The sequence below is a fragment of the Muscardinus avellanarius genome (genome assembly GCF_963383645.1).
Source record: "Muscardinus avellanarius genome assembly, chromosome: 22".
NCBI classification, from domain to species: Eukaryota; Metazoa; Chordata; class Mammalia; order Rodentia; family Gliridae; genus Muscardinus; species Muscardinus avellanarius.
Window position 1 is genome coordinate 4,614,111 of NC_137808.1, and position 20,288 is coordinate 4,634,398.

Sequence of the window (20,288 nt, forward strand, 5' to 3'; positions counted from 1 at the left end):
CGTGCATGTACCACAGCGTCATAATCCACCCATCTTTTCATGGATGCCTAGGCTGGTTCTCTAATTTGGCTACTATTAAAAATTTTATTTTCTGATATTATTATAATAGCTGCAATGTACTTTTAGTTGGAATTTAAGAGCAAAAGGGCAATCTCTTTTTGATGCCAAGACATCGCCAGCTTTGTCATGTGACATTTATTTCACAGGGTGAATCTGATAGAAGACAGACAACGCTTCAGTCTTATAATGAGTGTGGCTTTTTCTGTGGCTGCATATTACAATAGGTACAAATCTCCAACAAAGCTATTAGGATAAAATATAGAACTTTTGATTGTTTTCTTTAATTCCACTTGCTTTTATAAATCTGTGTCTGTGTTTTATATAAAGTTAGTCAGGCACGCCTATAACCTCAGTACTTGGGAGACTGAAACAGGAGCAATCTCAGGTTCCAGGCCAACCTCAAACTTAGTGAGGCCCTCTGCAATTTAGTGAGACTCTGCTTCAAAAATAGAGCAAAACAAAATGATGGTATGGTTCAGAAATAGAACAGGGTTTCAAACTCCATTACCCCACCTCACCCACCAAAAAAAAATTAGTTAATCAGCTGTTTTACAATCTTTTTCTACCTGGTACATAGCACTGAACCTCGGTTACAAGGTATGTATGTTAGTTACAGAGGATTGAACCTAGGGGCTTTGTACTTTGCGCTTTACCCCCCAGCCCAATTTTATTTTTCATTTGGAAGCAGAGCCTCGCTAAGTTCTGAGATCCTCCTGTCTCAGCCTCCCAAGCACAAAAGGCCATTTTAAAGCCCAGAATATTGAAATTACTCATGGGACACCTTGTTCTGTCATTGACCTCTCTGGGACTGTCAGGCACCCACAGACCAATTTCCCGGCACCTACCCTGTCTATTCACAGGGAAACCAGGAGGAAAGGTCACTGTAGTGGAGGCCCTTGGTCCTCACCTCAGTGTCTCTACAGGCTGGGATCTGGTTTTGATGACTTTCAGGAAACTTTCTGTGGCCACGCACAGCAAGGGGAGGGCAGATCCCAGGGTCTCTGGGGGACTTTCGCCAGTTCTAACCTGTCACTGGTCCTCTCAGCCTCTCTGTTCTCATCTTTTATACCCGAATAACTTTGTAGAGGCCAGAAAGGGGACTAACTTAGACACAGACACCTTTTCTGCATCCTGTGTATGCAATTTATGTCTGAGTCCTTCAGGAATCCGTGTGTGTCCGATACTGATTTAGGAATTGAACCCAGGCGCACCCTCCCTCTGAGCCCTATTTTTTTTTTTTGTTGATTTTTACACAGGGTCTCACTAAGTTGCTGAGGCTGGCCTCCAACCTGGGATCCTCTTGTCTTAACCTTCCAAGTATTGAGATTACAGGTACGTACCACCATGCCCAGCTAGGAATCCAACTTTGGAAACTCAGAGCCTAATATTGACCACAGAACACTGACTTTTAAAACTGAAACATCGCCGGGCGTGGTGGCACACACTTGTAATCCCCGCGCTTGGGAGGCGGAGACAGGAGGATCGCGCAGGTTCGAAGCCAGCCTCACTGCTTTAAGAGACCCTGTTTCCAAATAAAAATAAAAAATAGGTCTGGGAGTATAGCCCAGAGAAGGGTTTCCAGGAATCCCAGTACCACCAAAAATAAATAAATAAATAAATAAATAAATAAATAAATAAAACAAAACTGAAACATCAATTATTTCTTTTCTAAAATGTGTGCTGTTGTCCTGCATTTATTTATTTATTTATTTATTTATTTATTTATTTATTTATTTATTTATTTTTGCTGCACTAGGGATGGAACCCAGGGGAAAATAAATAAAAAGAAAGCCAAAGAATCTGAGAGGAAGCATGAAAGACCTCTACTAATACGACATGCCCATATGTTAGAATATTACCATATGATACCAAACTGAAATACAACCAAAATAGAGAAGTCAGGCAGGCCGGACCTTTGTCTTTAAAAAATAATGCAATCGTAACTCTAAACCTGTCAGGTATGTGCAGCCTCATGCGTTCAGTGCTTAAAGCTGGACCCTGCGTGAAGGGTTCTTCCTCCTACCATCAATTCTGTGACGCATGAAAGGGGGTCTGTACACTAGCCGAGTTCAGATCTCACTCCAGTAAATCTCGCTCATCACGCTGTAGCGCAGGGGTTGTGTTTACTTTTGTGCACAATCAAGCCAGGCAGAGAAATACTACCTTGGAGATGCAGGGTCATTCAGTTGACCCTGTCTCTATAAGTGATAAAATCCTTACGTATTCAAGCAGTGTGCTTTTTTTCTGTTTCATCAACTCCAGCCATCAGTGGCTTTCAAAATGGGACCCCTGGCCCGCCCCGCTATACCTACTGTTACTTGGGTTGATTACGTTTTTTGCAGCCCAGTGACTTGACACAACTTCATTTGCTGAATCTCTCATTTCTTGGCTTCCAGGGTTGGTAGGTTTCTACAAAACAAGTTAGGAATCCATGAAGGCCTCGTTCCTTCTCTCCCTTGGCCCATTTCCTTGGGATAAATTTCTAGAAGTAGTTAGGAATTCAGACCGCGAGGCCTTAAGTGGCCTCACATTCATTTCGGTCCCCACCCCTCCTGGCTGCCAAGCCTGAGACAAAGGGTTCCGTATCTCTGGCCACGTTTCCTAATTTGTACAATATTGCCGTCCCCAACAACTACCCGGTGGGGTTTTGCTTTGTGTTTTCAGGAGGAGCGCTCAGGGAGTTGATAGATGGAGTTGCTTAGCCACTTCTAGCACACAGAAAGCCTTTGATGAGTGGTGGCAGAATGCACGTTACCTACTTTCATCGTTACCGATTCGTAGGATAAACAGTTTTTGGACAACTGAAATATACTGCCAAGTTGCTTTCTGAAAGCACTGTACTAATTTATTCTGCTGCTGGCAAAGCTACTAAAATGTTACCTCTATCTCCATTTATATTTCTTGGAAAACGTGCAAGATTGAATGAAATTTTTCCATATGTTTGACTACTGATTTATCTGTTTTATGAGAGGCACTTTAGAGTCTTTAAATTGTTTTAATATCCCTTTATGTCATTTGAGCATCCTACAGCTCAGCAGAGTTAGCAGAGCCGATAATATTTACAGTCTGCCACGGAGAAAGATAAAAGCGAAGTTCGTAGAATTTCACTAAGTGGCTTTCCCAAAGTTACGAGCAGCTGGTAGAGCTGAGTCGAACAAAGGATTTTGCTTTTCTTTTGTGAACAAATGATTCACACACCCAGCCCTTTTCTTACTTTTTATTTTGAAACAGGGTCTCACTAAGTAGCTGAGGAGAGTCTCGAACCTGTGATCCTCTTGTCTCAGCCTCTCCCAGGTACTGGGATTTGGGGTGTGTGCCACTGAACCTGGCTCAGTACTTTTGTTTTTTGTTTTTTTAAACAAAACATAGCCGGGCGTGATGGCACACGTTTGTAATCCCTGCGCTTGGGAGGTGGAGACCGGAGGATCGTGCAGGTTTGTAGCCAGCCGCGCTGGCTTAAGAAACCCTGTCTCCAAAAATAAAAAAAGTATAAAATGCCGGAGCCAGCCGGCAAAAGTACGGGTTCCGAAGAGAGGAGTGAGGATAAAAATAATTCAATTCTAAGAATTTGATTCAAAGAATATTTAATTCTATCATAGGATCGCCAGTCCACTCCCGGGTCGATATCTCTACTGACCGATCCCAGGTTTATCACTCTCGTCCTATACAGTTCCAGGTCAATCAATCCCTCATGCCATCACCACCTGTGCACGTAATGGTCAGACCAATCAACCCTCGTGCCATCACCACCTGTGCGCGTTTAACGGTCAGGTCAATCAACCCCTCGTGCCGTCACCACCTGTGCATAATGGTCAGGTCAATCAACCCCTCGTGCCGTCACCACCTGTGCGTAATGGTCAGGTCAATCATTCCCACCTGAGCTTATCTCAGACCTTGAACTTTCCATGACCCCAAACCTTATTGGCTCTGGGCAAAGGACAGTCAGGAGTATTCTTTTAGGGGAAAACCTTAATGGCTCCCCACAATAAAATAGGTTGGGGAGTGTAGCCCAGAGGTAGAAGGGCTTCCAGGAACCCCAGTACCACCAATAAACAAAGAAACAAACAAACAAACAAACAATGCCTGAATTTTCACTGTATAAATCTAACCCTTTATAGAATGCAATGTAAACATCTTCTGAGCTGTATCTTATAACTCCTTTGGAAACCAGCAAAAACACCTTACATTTTAACTACCTTAAAACATTTATTAAATGACAAAAAAATTCCATTACATTAAAGTTAGAGAAAGTTGTGGTCTTCTGAAGTACAATCTAACAGATGCAGCCAATATAACAATCCTTAAAACAAAAAATAAAATGCTGAAACGGGGTGTCTCTTTTCATATAGGGTGCTGGTCTAGTCGATTTTGACAAACGAAACCCAAGGACTAGAGAAGGGTATAGAAGTATGAAAGTTTGTTCAAAGTTAGGAAAAGGAGCCAAAGCACCCTCCTCCATCACAGGGTAGAGGGGTCCTGGAAGGGTAGGTAACCACCAAAGCTCTTAACAAATGAGCTTTTAGACCTTACTCAGGTTTACCATGTGCCTTCTTGTGATTGGTCAGAATTGAGTCTTGGGGAAGCAATGTCTTTTTCCTCATTTCAGTCCTTAATTTGAAGTGTTATCTTGTGGGCTGGTGGGCCCTCGTCTCCTGGGGCCCCCCGGTCACTCACCTCCCTGCTCACATCACCCCTCATAGAAAGGTGCCACAGGTGGCCTTCCCTCATCTCTTCTGTCCCAGGTCCACGGTCCTGCCTCAGTGCTTGGTTATCTTCCAGGTATTAACGTGGCTTCTCTTGGACTAGGTGGGCTCCCTGGTGGAAAGGTGGTGTACTCTGGGATATTTCACTTCTAAGATGCTTGGTACGGAAGGATAGACAGTTGGTCCCACCATTGGCTACTAGGTACGTGAACAAGTGTTCATCACTATAATTCACCACAAGTTGAACCACAGTCAGATTCTATGAACTACAGATTCTACTACTCAGGAATAAAAGGAGAGAGACAGGTAGCATTAGACACTCAAGCAGATATGGGGAAGTCAGCACACACAGCCGTAACACAAGCCCACTGTGCGCAGACTCTCCCTATACTGCTTTGCTTCTACAAGGGACTGGAGGTGACCCTGCGCAGATCTAGAGGCGCAGCCTGCCCTGGCTCGCTCTAACCTGGGGGCCAGCATTTCCTACCAGCGTGCCTGAGACAGAAGAAGCCATGTGGGTAAAATCCTGGTGCCCTCAGTCTTGACAAGCCCCATCAATCCAGAACAGGGTTAGAGCCATGGTTTTCTCTGCCATTTTCCTCTCCTTTTTCTTTCCCCCCTTCCTTCCTCACCCACTGTAAACCCCATCACTTTTACAGACTCCCCTGTCTCCATTCAGTTCTTACTGATGGCCACCTGCCAACAGAGACAGCCTCTGCAGACCTTTGGGCTCAGTGAGGACCTCCTGATTTTTCTTCTAATTCTTTCTTTTTTTTTTTTTTTTGACAAAGCCCTGGAGTTTTGCTCTGGTATTCTCTAATTGCAGTCTAAAAGATGGCCCTGAGGTAAACATTTGTAAACACCAAATCTTATATTTCATTAATAATCATCTTCTGAAAAGAAAAGCATACCCAAAAGGGGGAAAAATACCAAGTCAACGGGGCTATGTATTTCTTTAGTTTTAAATGATAGAACGGATTGCAGCAGCGTCTTAATCAGGTTTGCTGGTAGCTGGACCCTTATTTTGCATTTTTTTTTTTTTTGGTGGTACTGGGGTTCCTGGAAGCCCTTCTACCTCCGGGCTACACTCCCAGACCTATTTTTACATTTTTATTTGGAAACAGGGTCTCCTAAGCCAGTGTGCGCGGCTGGCTTCGAACCTGCGCGATCCTCCTGTCTCCGCCTCCCAAGCACGGGGATTACAAGCGTGTGCCACCACACCTGGCCCTTATTTTGCATTTTTTAAAGTTACTGGCACTGCTGACCCTACTGTTTCTTCACCTCTTCACCCAGAATCTAGAAGTCTTGCCGCAATTGTGATGTGCCCTCTTTTTCAGGATCTTGTAATATGACACATACATACATATATGTGTATATGTACATATATATTTTATAATATAAATATATACATATTATACACACATATATACATATATATGAATACAAGCAAACATAGATATATACATATATGTGTATATATACATACGTGTACCCACATACTTATACATATATGTATATATGCATATATACATAATATACCCATCATACATAATATATTTATATATTATAACATATACACATAATGTATACATAATATATACGTATATTTTATATATATACATATATATATTTGTTTGCCTATTATTTGCCACAGATCCAAATGTCAGTTAAATATATATTGCACTACTTGGACTTGAATCTCAAGAAATAGTTGAGATTTACTATGCCATAAAATAAACATGTGTAATGAGAGATTTAAAAGTGCCGGCCAGCACATCCATCTTGGAAAAGCTCGGTCCATGCCAAGCGCGTGGAGCCGTAGAGAAGGCTTTTGCAAAGATAATACCTTCAGTTGATATTAGGGACCAGAGTTAAGGTTTCCCACCCCCTTAGACACACGCATTAAGCAGTGAGCTAGGTACACTGTATTGCGGTATGCATTGGCGAACATTTATAGAAAAAGAAAACTTATTAGTGCATTCACTTCGCTCACAGTCACTAGTTCCATCCGTTTGGCTGCAAATGACATGATTTTGTTCTTTACAAAATCGGAGTGAAATTCCAGTGCGTCTATACACCACACTGTTGTCAAACATTCATCTGCCGGTGGGCACTCTGGCTGGTCACATAATTTGACTGTTGTCAGTGGGGTTGCTATAAACATGGAGACGCACATAGCATTCTGGCTAGGATTCTTTTGGAAAAATCCCAAGGACCGCGATAGCTGGATCATAGAGTGGTTTCATTCCCAGTTCCCCGAAGAACCTCGGTAACTAGTGATTCACTCGCTCACATACTTACTTGTGTGTTTGTCTGTTTTATTTACTGGGGATCGAAGCCAGGCACATCCTACCTCCTGGCCCTGTTTGTCTTTAAAATTTGAAATAGGGTTTCACTAAGTTGCTGAGGACCTCATTAAGTTGCTGAAGCTGGATTTGAACTGTCAGCTAACATGTCTCAGCCTGTCAAATGCTTGGATTACAGTTATCTAGCCTGCATCTTTGATTGTTCTCCATTTTCTCTCCCACTGAATCTGTATCTTTTATTCTCCTCGTTCAAACAGCATTGTTTATTAATACTTTCATGTCTGTAACTTTCTTCATTTTCTATTGGGGGGAGCAGGAGTGATACTGAAGGTTGAACCCAAGATTCTTTTTTTGTTTTTTCTTTGCTTTTTTTTTTTTTGCAACCTAGGGGCATTATTCCACCCCTGTGAGCTACATCCCCAGCCCCATATTTTATTTTGAAACAGGATCTTACGAAATTGCGGGGGACTCACTAAGTACCTGAGTCTGGCCACAAACCTGCCATCCTCCGGTCTCAGCCTCCCAAGCATTGGGATAACAAGCGTGCGCCACCACACCCAGCTCTGAACCCAGAAATTATCACATGCTAAGCAATCTCGGGACCACGGAGCCACATCCCAGCTCTCTTTTCTTGCATCTTCTATATTTATTTATCTCAGTAATTTTTATGTGCCTTTTAACTAAGCCCCAAGTTCTGGGAAAGCAACATATTCAAATAGGCAAGTTAAGCTGCTCTTTCAAAGAGAAGCTCTCACGGCAGAATCAACATTAGAAATTCTGACACTGAAAACATTTATGGATTCTTCTTATGCAGGGCAACTGGCAGTTTATTTAACAGAAGGTTAAAAGAGTGTGTTTTGAAGAAAAATACTGGACTCTGGGCCAAAGCAACAGTGGAATAGAAAATCAGAGAACCAGGCGTGGTGGTGCACACCTGTCATCTTAGTAATGGGGAGCTGAGACAGGAGGATCGCAGTTCGCGGACAGCCTCAGCTACTTAGTGCGGCCCTTTCGCAACTCAGTGAGACCTTGTTTCAAAACAAAGAATAAAAAATTGGGCAGGGGGTGTAGCTTGGAGGTCAAATGCCTCTGGGTTCCAGCCCTAGACCTGAAAAAAAAAAAAGAAAGAAAAAGAAAACAAAGAGAAAAGAAAAAAAGAAATAGCCGAGCATGGTGGCACACACTTGTAATCCCCACGCTTGGGAGGCGGAGACAGGAGGATGGCGCAGGTTCGAAGCCATCCTCGTTGGCTTAAAAGACTGTTTCCAAATAAAAATATAAAATAGGTCTGGGAGTGTAGCCAGGAGAAGGGTTTCCAGGAACCCCAGTACCACCAAAAAAAAAAAAAAAAAAAGAAAAAAGAAAAGAAAGAAATAGACATGATTACACACGGAAATGGGATGGGTAAGAGAGCATATCAGAGATAACTGTTGTATGTTACAAATAACAATACCCATCCGCTATACTTGGAATTGTCTCAGGGAAGAAGATAAAGCTTTAATTCATTCTACACTACATATCCAAATACATTCTAACATTACGGTACAAAGTTAAGATTATACAAAGACTACAAGAAAACACTGATTGAAATCGGATACTCTTGGAGTGAAAACATTTTCTCTAACCTTGATTTTGAGAAATCCAGATGTAATCAGGCAAAAAAGTTGACACATTTTCTTTCAAGAGAGCACTTAAAATAAATGACAAATTGGGAGACATGTTTGCAATAATCTCCAAGAATAATTCAGCTAATGCAGTTTTTAAAAATAGAGAAGGAAACACATAATTTTTCAAATAAAAATTGGCTGGATTATGAACTGTTTGCAAAAAAAAAAAAGAAAATGTTACTCCATATGCAAAGATGTCCAGCCTCCCACTCCAGAAAAATTCAGGTAAAAATGCATTGTGGTTAGCCGGGCGTGGTGGCGCACGCTTGTAATCCCCGCACTTGGGAGGCGGAGACAGGAGGATCGCGCAGGTTCGAAGCCAGCCGCGTGCGCTGGCTTAGGAGACCCTGTTTCCAAAAATGAAAATGTAAAAATAGGTCTGGGAATGTATCCCGGAGGTAGAAGGGCTTCCAGGAACCCCAGTACCACCAAAAAAATAAAATAAAATAAATAAATAAATAAATAAATAAATAAATAAATAAATAAAAATGCATTGTGGTCGCAGTTTTCACATACCTGAAAGATGCAAATTCAAGATAGAGGCTGTGCCGTGTCAAGGTGGTGGGGAAGCAGGGTCACCTATTACAGTGGGATCCCTTTAGAGTGAGTCATCAATATAAGCAAAAATACAGATGAATTTACCCTATACCATTGCCCAAACACATAAAACTTGACACACACAAGTCTGTTAATTATATTATGCTTTTTATGTGGTTTAAGCATGTTATTTACTCTTTTTTTTTTTTTTTTTTTTTTTGCAAGTCTGGGGATGGAACTCAGGGCCATTCAACCTCCGAGCTACACCCCCTGCCCAATTTTTTATTCTTTATTTTGAAACCGGGTCTCACTGAGTTGCAGAGGGCCTCACTAAATAGCTAAGGCTGTCTGCGAACCACGATCCTCCGGTCTCAGCCTCCCAAATGCTGGGATGACAAGCATGCACCACCATGCCCAGCTTACATATTAAGGAAAAAAGCAAATCAGTATTCCTGACACGATTGTTAAGAATGAATCCTTTCCATACAAGAGAAATAGTTAAAAGTGTTGAGATGAGGGTGAAACCCTGCAATCTTGAATTTTATTTGAAACTAGGGCGATGATTTTATGATAGATTTTATCTTTAAAAAATCCCAACTCTACATATTTTATAAAGCCCTGGCTCCAGTAACAAGCAATGAGCATAAAATTGGTATTTAAATGAGATTTACATAGAACCCAGATTTTTTTTCATTGGAGATATTAATGTATATTCTCCAAAGGAAAGATGCAAATATAAGTAAACCTGGCAAATTCTGCATTTCTTTTATGTACATTAAACTTTCCATTATAATACCAAATGTTCTAGAAAGTCTTTGTAAAGCAATCTAAAAATTGTTTTCACCTAGTGGGTGTCAAGCGTCCGTCTAGAAGGGACAGTGGAACATGCTTGTAATCCCAGCTACTTGGAAGGCTGAGGCAGGAGGACTGCAAGTTTGAGGCCAGCCTGGGCAATTTAGCAATTCTGTATCAAAATTTAAAGAGGGTTGAGCTGTAGCGCAGTGGTAGAGCACCCATGGGTTCAATGTCAGAGACAGAGACAGAGGGAGAAAGGAATGTTTATGCATGAACACCAGCCCCTGTGGAGCTTCCAGAGAAAAGTTTTAGGGTGTAGAATCCCTACTGTTTCTTTAGTGCACAAATGCACCATATAAAACTATTTAAGAAATATCACTGTGGGAGTGAAATGCAATCTGTGGATAATTACTCTTCATACAGGGACGGGAGGTTGGACAAGAGGCCCTGGTAGCATGTACTTAATGACTGCATCATTTAATACAAATTGTTTAGTATCTACCAGAGGCTAAATGTTGTGTTTGGTACTGAGATGTAAGAGGAAAAATAGAGAAGAAAATATCTGGGAGAGCATTAAGGTATAGCACTTTCACTGATGTCATAAGAGAATTAGGAATTTTTTTGTGTGTGTGAAAATCCTTAGTTGTGACTGAGGAACCAAGGGTAGGAAACCATCAGACTGTGGAGAGGGCATGGTCAGTAAAAAGAGGAAGGGCATCCTTAGACCAAGAGCAGGAGCGGAGATCATGTCAGCAGGAAAACGTGCACCAACATGGAGGGAGACGAACGTGGGCTTTGGGATCTGAAATGACTGAGCAGCCACCATCACAGCAGCTGTTCTTGATCTTGGGAGGGCGGTTCCATCTCTATGTTTCAGCTTCACCATGAGTAAAGGCAGACCACATCATATGTAACTCACAGGTGGGGCTGAAGTAATATCATTGATGTTTTTTTATTACAAGGAACACCCGTTTACCATGTTTCCATCAAAATGTGGGTGCTTAATATCATGAATTATCATTATTAGGCAGATGAGGATAAGATAAATGGCGTCAGAAGGGATTTGGATCTTATTGAAGGATCTGGAGCAGAGGCATGGAGCAGGGTGGGCTCTGTAGCTTGCAGAGATGGCCGTGAACAGTTGAAGGGATCTAGGCCTGCATCTGTGTGAAACACCAGGAAATGAAATATGGGAAATTGGTAGGGTGTCCAAAAACACTCAGTGTTTTCCAAATGGAACTGATAGGACTTTGTTGTTCATTGGACCTAAATGTGGGAGGGTGAAGAGGGAGAGATAGAGAAAACTGAAAGGAACGCACTAGGGTCTTCGGTCCGAGTGGCCGGCTCCCTTGGCAAACGGTGTAGACAGGCAGCGTAGCCAGGGGGTTGGCATGTCAAAGAGTGCGGCACACTCTAGAGTAAGTCCCGATGCCCCTTTCCAGAGGAAGTAAGCTTTGAAGATTTGAGCATGGCAGCTCAGCCTCTGGTCCCCCAATCCCTCGATTCCACAGGACCACCGTATTTTGAACAGCAACTTGGCTTATTGAACACGCGGCCACTGTGACCCTTTGAAGTGCTACTTCTAAAATTCACCTAGTAAATCAGAATGGTTAGCTCCAAAGTTGAAGTACCGTAAACTATTTCAAACCACCCAAGGTGGGGGCCAAGCAGGCTACGGTATGTGGCTCGCATGTCTACGACTCCTCATAGCTCGGTTTGCTTTGTGTACAATTGAAAGCAAATGCCAATTTAGACGTCCTACTTAGCACCAATCTCTGTGTGTGTGCGTTTCTTGTTTTAATGTGCAGGGCAGGAGAGAATTGGGAAGGACTCCAGCTACGAGCAAGAAGGTAAAGTGCAGTTCGTGATCGACGCCGTCTACGCGATGGCTCACGCCCTGCACCACATGAACAAGGATCTCTGTGCGGATTACAGGGGTGTCTGCCCGGAGATGGAGCAGGCTGGGGGCAAGAAGTTGTTGAAATATATCCGCAACGTCAATTTTAATGGTGAGTCCCTGCGCGCCGTCCCACTTTCTTGCAGTATGAGGGGTTGGAGTCCTCCGTTTCCCACATGATGAGGTTGTATTATAATGCTACCGTTGACCGCAATTAAAGGAAGCTTGTTTTGATCCTAGTCTTTTTTGTTGTTGTTGTTGTTGTTATATTTTTGAAGAGTTCAGATGTCAGTCTATGTCAGGGCCAAGTTTCCGGAGTCCAGGTCATGGTTTCAGAAAGCAGAGAGAGAGGGAGGGAGCAAAGACTCTGCTCTCCCATTGTGGAGGGAAGCAGAGAGAACCAGCCAGCCAGGGAATTCAAAGACAAGAGCAGGAAATCCTTTAGGCCACATCCCCAGAGACCCATCTTCTCCAGCCACACCCCCCTGCCTAGGTCAACACCCAGTAAATCCATTACGGTGGGTCTGTCTCCTTATGAGACTACAGCCTTCATGGCTTAACTACATCAACTCTGGAAGGAAACGAGCTCTTCGGAGGATAGTCTATATGTATCCATAACACAGGTTACGTGAAATAATAATGCGACTCGCCACATCAACCACATTTCGAATTGGAGATTAATTTCTCGAAGTAAAGAAATCTGCTCTAAATAGGTTAAGAGGCAAGAACAGATAGGCAGAAAAAAATAGGTAAATAATATAGCAGGTATGAAGGGAGAAATGCCATTTATTTGATAATATCTTTTAGCATAGTTTGTGTGTTTCCCAGGGGCATTCTGTCTCCAAACTATAGCCCCAGCCATTTTTTTAATTTGTTTTCATTTCTCTAGGACGGTAAGGCTTACCTCACGCATGTGATCCTCCTGTCTTAGCTTCCCAAGTACTAGAATTACAGGTGTGTGCCACTACACCCAGCTTAAGTATACTTTTGACTCCTATAAAATTGTAATGCTTCACATATCCAAAACTAAGCAAATAATTCAAATACACCTGAGTCTGTAGCACAAGACTCAATATATGCAGTGACGCATCACCGTAAGTATATGACAAATAACCTAGCCACGTTGACGCAGGTAAAGAGAAAAAACTGAATGCCAGAGATTTGAGGGAATACTATTTGACTTTATAAGGCCAGAAAAAATAATTGTCCACAGGCCAACTTTACAGTAGCTAGTAAATTGGGGGATTTTTTTTCTTGAGTCTTAAGCTAATTTATGTTTATAATAGGACTGAGGAAATAAACATAGATAATGAAAGCCAGGCCGGGCGTGGTGGCGCACGCTTGTAATCCCCGCGCTTGGGAGGCGGAGACAAGAGGATCGCACAGGTTCGAAGTCAGCCACGCTGGCTTAGGAGACCCTGTTTCCAAAAATAAAATACAAAATAGGTCTGGGAGTGTAGCCCGGAGGTAGAAGGACTTCCAGGAATCCCAGTACCACCCAAAAAAAATGAATAAATTAAATTAAATAAATAAACATAGATAATGAAAGCCAGTTTTCTCATCAGAGAGAAATTACATAAATTGAAATAAAGCAGCTGGTGTAGTGGCACACACCTATAATCCCAGTACTTGAGATGCTGAGCAGTTTAGCCTCAGCAACTTAACCCTCAGCAGCTTATTGATACCCCTTTCAAAATAGAAAGTAAAATACGTCTGAGGGTGTAGCTCGGCATTAAATGGCCCTGGGTTAAATCTCTTGTGAAGGAAGAGGAGGAGAATTATTGAGAGCAAATTAGCATGAACTTGGAATAAACCGTGTTGTGTTGTAATAGAATCAAAGATCATCATGAACTCATGTCATGCAAATGTGATAGGAATGGATGTGCACTCGTGAATGTGTCTGTCTACATGCCCATACCGCCTCTGTCTGTCCAGGCAGGCCTGGAGAACCACAACAGGGTAGAAATGAGAACCTCTAGCTTGAGGATCTTATCAGAATCTTCAGTAAAGAACACCAGAGGTTCCCAGAGAAATAACGGAGTCCAGAGTTAGTGCAGAGACAGGACAAGCTGAGCTGGAGACATCCTGTGATAGGAAGTAGGAAAGAGCATGGCTGTATGGGGATGAGGAAGGCTGCCTTCCAGAGAGGAAGACCGCTCTCAGGAGCTAATGGGCTCACGGTGAAGGGGCTCAGAACCAACTCGTAAGCGGTGCCATGGCCAATTCTGGGCCTACAATAGTTTTTTGTTGTTTGTACCGGGGATTGAACCCAGGGGCATTCTAACTCTGAGCTACACCCTTAGCCCTATTCTTTTATTCTTTTATTTTTTGAAACGGAGTCTGTTTCACTAAGTTGCAGAGGGCCTCACTAAGTAGCTGAGGCTGGCCTTGAATCCATGATCCTCATGTTTCAGCCTCCCAAGTAGTGGGATTACAGTGTGCACCACCATGCCCGGCTAAGACTATATATATACATACATACATACATACATACATACATACATACATATATATATATGCATATATACATATACATATATATGCGCATATATACATATATGTGTATACATATGGAGAGAGAGAAGTTAAACAAAAATGTATTTTGCTTCTTTTAACAGTCTATTATACCTATAATACCTATTTATCTTTTAGGAGTTATCTGGCACCTGGATAATGAAAATAACTTAAATATAAAATGGGAATATTATCTTATTTCTTTCTAACCTTTCAGAATCCCCTCCATCCTCCGCTCTCAACTGCCCCATTTCTTTGCTTGTGTGAACCTGCATCCTGACTCTCAGACCTGGGGGAGACCTTTGTAGGCGATGACCTCCCCTCTAATACGTTTTGCTTTTCTTTGGACTTCTTTGATTTTTTTTAAAACAGAGCTCATTGAACACACTGCTTCCTTTTCTCTTAAGTTCAGAGGTACTGTTAAAAGGAGTTGTAGGGAAGAAGGCGACTGGAAATAATAAGCCAGTTGCATTATAGAATCCATCCAGAAGGTCAAAACAGCACAATCTCTATTACAAGTCATCACTTAGATAAGGTATTTGGCTCTTCTGCCTTTTTTTTTTTTTAACATGAACTTTAATGAGAAGGAAAAGGGCCAAGAAAGAATTGTTTCCGCTAAGGACGACTAGACGATGTGTCTAATTCTGATAAATACAGATCTTGATCTCGATCTTTCGATCTCTCTTCTCTCTTCTCTCTCTCTCTCTCTCTCTCTCTCTCTCTCTCTCCCTCCCTCCCTCCCTCCCTCTCTCTCTCTCTCTCTCTTCCCTTCTCCCTCTTTCTCTCTCTCGCGTATGAAAAGCCTCAGTCATATTATTTAATGAATAGATTCTGTGGAATTAATAGCAAAGTGCAACACGTATCTAGTGTGAAAGCCAAGTCCCTTCCTGACTATGAACGCCCTCCTGCAAAGTGACGGGATTCTTGTTTCTAGCTCCTAACGTCCAAGACAGATTTCATTTCTCCTCCTTCCAGACTTGCAAGGCGTGCTGAAAGCAGAGAGACAATATTGAAGCCTTTTTGTCATTATCAGTGTGGCTTTGTCACTGTTGGTTACTTTTCTTGGCCTATACTGGGAAGGTGTGAGTTGATTCTTAGGCACACAGGGCCCAGGAGATCTCTGCTCTGATCAAGTGGGCGCCTTTGTCCTCTGCCGGGACAGAGTCTGGGTAACACAGAGGAGACGAATTGAAAGGTACCTTTGGGTGCGCACAGATTTAAACATTGACCGAATTGGCGGGTCCCAGTCAGTGCGGCTCATAGATGAGTTTCCACTCTCAAGCTGGGTTCTAGTCTTCCTCGGTAAATAAAAAGTTTATAGCAGTGTAGACACTTAAATACCCGTTAGCAGGGGCAACACTGATGCACCAGCGACAACCATACAGTGGCGAATGGAAGGGAGGGGCTTTTGTTTAGTCTTAAAACAATGATAAAACCATATAAACATAAATAAATGAAATAAAAATGTATAAATAAAATAAAAATGATAAAAGGGAAAATGAAAAGCCACGTATGGTAGTGCACTTCTGTAGTATTCGTACCTGGGAGGCTGAGAAAGGAGGGTAGCAGGTTGGAGACCAGACTCAGCAACTTAGTGAGGCCCTATGCAACTTCATGAGACCCTGTTTCCAAGTAATACAGAAGGGCTGGGGGTGCCGCTCAGAGTTAGGGTGCCCGAGTTCAATCCCCTGTGTTAGACTTTTTAAAGTAACTTCAGTGTCTCATTTGGGTGTGTATTAATGTGGATATCTTAAAATATCCAAACGGGGATTTAAGAAAATTTTATAGCTCGTCTTCCAAACACACTGCTAAGCATTATGCACTGGCTATCATAAAGTAAATTAGAAACCATAAAAATTTATGTTAAATACAATCAGTAGACAAGCACGTATTTAAATAACTTTTTTTCTCATATCTTTGCTTGTTTTGAATGACATACCTTCCCCTTTTCTCTTCTGCACCACTTGGGATTGAAACCAGAAGCACTCTTAACTCTGAGCTGCAACCCCAGCCCTACTATAATTTTTATATAGAAACAGAATCTTGCTAAATTACTGTACTCTAATGGCCCTGAAGCTGCCATCCTCCTGCCTCAGCCTCCAAAGACCTAGAATTGCAGGCATGCGCCACCATACCTAGCTGGCTTTAAAATGAATTTATTATTTTGGAAGTTAATGTTTTTTGTGTGGTACAGGAGGATGGAACCCAGGGGCATTCTACCTCCAAACCACACCCCCAGCCCTATTTTTTATTCTTTATTTTGAAACAGGGTCTCACTGTGTTGCAAAGGACCTAAGTAGCCAAGGCTGTCAGTGAACCGCGATCCTCCTGTCTCAGCCTCTCAGATGCTGAGATGACAAGTATATACCACCACATCCGGCTTGAAGTTACTGAAGTTGCTTTATTTATTTTTTGTGGTACTGGAGGTGGAACCCAGAGGCTTTCTACCTCCAGGCTATACTCCCAGACCTATTTTTCTATTTTATTTGGAAACAGGGTCTCGCTAAGTTGCTGAGCGCCTCACTCAGTAGCTGAGGCTGGCTTCGAACCTGTGCGATCCTCCTGTCTCAGCCTCCCAAGGGCGGGGATGACAAGCGTGCGCCACCATGCTCGGCTTGAAGATAATGTTTATAGACTGAAATTTTTTAGACGGAAAGTAAAATAATAATAGCCATTATGATCCTCATCCTAGCAGCAACATGACAACAAAACTCACATAGTTTTATGGTTATTATTTCTTGCAGGGAAAGGGAACATTTAGAATAAGGTTTTAAGAAATACGAAAACTAGAATTCCCATGCAAAGGATAAAGCAGGCTGTGTTCCCGCCTTCTGGGATTAGTATCAAAGGCCATGCAATGACCTGTCTAGGAGCTATACAGCCCACCAAGGGTGTCCTGTTTACAGAGGTGAGGTGACCTGTCCTGACTTCCTTGATTCTCCGAGGTCTCCAAGTTCACCCACTGCCAAAGGATGGAAGGAATCCCGTGTGGCTGTACAATATCTTTTTCTTGTCTTCTCCAGGCAGCGCTGGCACCCCGGTGATGTTCAACAAGAATGGGGACGCCCCTGGGCGGTACGACATCTTCCAGTACCAGACGACAAACACCACGACCCCTGGCTATCGACTGATCGGGCAGTGGACAGAGGAACTTCAGCTCAATGTGAGTTGCGTTTGTTCCTTTTCTTTGCTTGGTCGGTGAATCAAAACACTTTTAATCCGTTCAATTAGTCAAATGTCTCTTCCTTTTTTTCTCTCCTCCCCCGTTGTTGTTCCAGGATTGAACTCCAGTCCTTGCAAATACTAGCTGGGCAAATGCCCTATCCCCCTGCGTTATTTCTGAGGCCCTGCCTGACAAATGTTTCTAGTATGTGTGTTCGTGCATGAACACAAGTGACTTCAACGTGTTACAGGGGCAGCAGGGACAGGTGTCTAATAATAGGGTAATGGTGATGCTATTAGGAAATGCACATTGAATATTTTTCCTTGTGTTCGTTCAACCATGTGAAACCAGTTACTTAATCTGAGGCTCAGACTGCTTAACAAAGAGTTTACGTTCTAGCGGTTTATAAGGTTCTACACTTTTCTTTCTCCTTTCCTTTTCTACTTCTCTTTTTTTTATTTGAAGGTGGGATTTTTTATAATGGTTTGAGGGAGTCATTTTGGTTTGTATCAAGGGTATCTGGGCAATCACACTCCTGGTTCTTTCTATCAGTTCTCCCTCTCTATAATCTGTGCCCTTGAGTTAGCAGAATCTTTGCCCAAGGTGATGTCTCTGCCGCCACCTGCTATTCCGGCTGGGAGAGAGTCGGGCAAAGAGAATTCACTCCTGTTCAGCTTTTGTTGTTCCATTTGGGCCCACCGTGCATTGGCAGCGGCAGATAAAATAGTAATACATAGCCATTCCCAACTGGCATTGATCAGCTTCAGATAGAATATACTGAAAACTGGCATCAATACTGGATTTGTTTTCTATGCACGATTTGTATTTTATCCCTGGTAAGAACTGTATTTGATGGGCCATTCAAAGAGTTGTTGTTGTTGTTGTTGTTGTTGTTGTTGTTGTTGTTGTTGTTTAAATACACGTGTGGTCAGCACTATGAGAAGCAGGGAGGCACATGTCCAGGTCTGGGGTCTGGATTTGTTTCATAGTGTCAGTAGAGAGAGAATGGGAATCATCACAGGCCACTTAGCTCATTGCCACATCACCTGGCCTGCTCTGGCATGTCCTCATCTCCTCTGCCCACTCCGGAGGGCCACTGGCTGAGTGATTTGACACCACAATTGAGTCCAAAGGATAACAATGTGGCCTCTAAGAACTGAGGGAGCCGGAGAGCCAGGCCAGCCCTCAATGAGAGGGAAGCTAAGAGCCCTGGCAAGAGAAGCAGCCAAATTGATCCCAAATGCAGGGAACACAAAAGTTGTAAGCAGAAAGAAAAGAAAACAGAAAATCAGAGGTGTAGTGATCAAAAGCAGAATCAAATCAGTGTAGCCTGGCTGACATATCCAAAGCACACTTGATTCAGTGTCACTCGCGATACAAGAATGGCTGGACCAAGACGAAAGGTGCAACACCAGGGCTCATGACATGCATGAAATACTCTGGGATTATTCTAAAACCCAGGTGATTAGAGAGCTGCATTCATATTTTTCTGGCATAAGCTTCAGCACCTACGTACAATTTCTGGCATGTGTAATTTGTCCAGGTACACGGGAATTCCCAACTGGCATTTATCAACTTCAGATAGCATATGCTGAAAACCGGCATCAATACCGGCTTTCTGTTTCTTTGCTTGGTTTATAATTTATCCCTCATAAGAATTGTATTTGATGGGCCATTCAAGGAATTGTTGAAACGCACATGTGGTCGGCGCTATGAGAAGCAGGTAGGCTCAAGGCAAGGGCAGAAGTATTAGGATCCTTAAGAGGGATGGCAGGGAAGAGATTAGGATCCTTAAGAGGGATGGCAGGGAAGAGAGTGGAGAGGGAGAGCCCACCGACTGAGAAGCCAGCAAGTAAAAGGTCCAAGTGAACCAGCAGGCCAGGGGACTGGCACGGCCTTGGGTTCATCGACTGGCCAGTCTAGAACCCTGGCCTATTCTTCCTGGAATGCTCATGCTGGAGAATAAGACAGGTGTTTTGAGGCCACAGGGTAGTATTTCTATGGAAGAGAATTCAAAACTTGGGGGGATAAACTTGGTCAGGCCATACTGTGTAAGCCCTAGGTAACCCTTTCTTGAAACCCATTTCTAATGATTGATCTCTGGATGGTTCCGTTATCACTAAATTAAAACAATGTAGGTCAGATACTCTTCACGTATATTCTTATCTCCCCTAGTCATCAAAAACGAAGAAATAAAATTGTATGTTCCAAGACAGGAAACAAAAATAAAACTCAGTTCTCCGATTTTTTTTTTTTGTTTCACCAAACTAAGGATGATTAAAAACTAATTTCAAAAGTAGTCATTTTGCCTCAAAAACAATAAAATACATAAATCTAAGTATGTAAAGGACATCTACAGTGGAAATTAAAGAACTTGAAGATCATGGAAGTAGGATTGTCCATGGTCTTGGATATACAGAATAAATATCATCAAAACGACTATTCTTCTAAAAGTACAGATTCTGTGCAATCCTTATTTAAAGACCATGATATTACTCACAGATATGGAAAAATCACTTTTTAAATTCATTTGGAAGAACAAAAGACCCAGAAGAACAAAATAGTTTTCAGCAATAAGAACTAGGGCATCATAATACCTTACATCAAACTATACTGCAAAGCCATAATAATAAAAACAGCAGGGTA

At 42.5% G+C, this 20,288-nt stretch overlaps 1 protein-coding gene across 2 annotated transcripts in view; it reads left to right on the top strand.

Annotated features, from left to right (window-relative positions):
• The window catches only part of GRM7 (glutamate metabotropic receptor 7), a gene marked incomplete at both ends in the record, with an annotated part of 645,729 nt that overhangs the window by 455,099 nt on the left and 170,342 nt on the right, over positions 1-20,288 (top strand). For both annotated transcript variants that reach the window (XM_080718117.1, XM_080718116.1), the window contains 2 exons: positions 11,877-12,077; positions 17,503-17,642. In XM_080718117.1, coding sequence (XP_080574243.1) covers positions 11,877-12,077; positions 17,503-17,642 — 341 coding nt within the window. The remainder of the gene's footprint in view (positions 1-11,876; positions 12,078-17,502; positions 17,643-20,288) is intronic.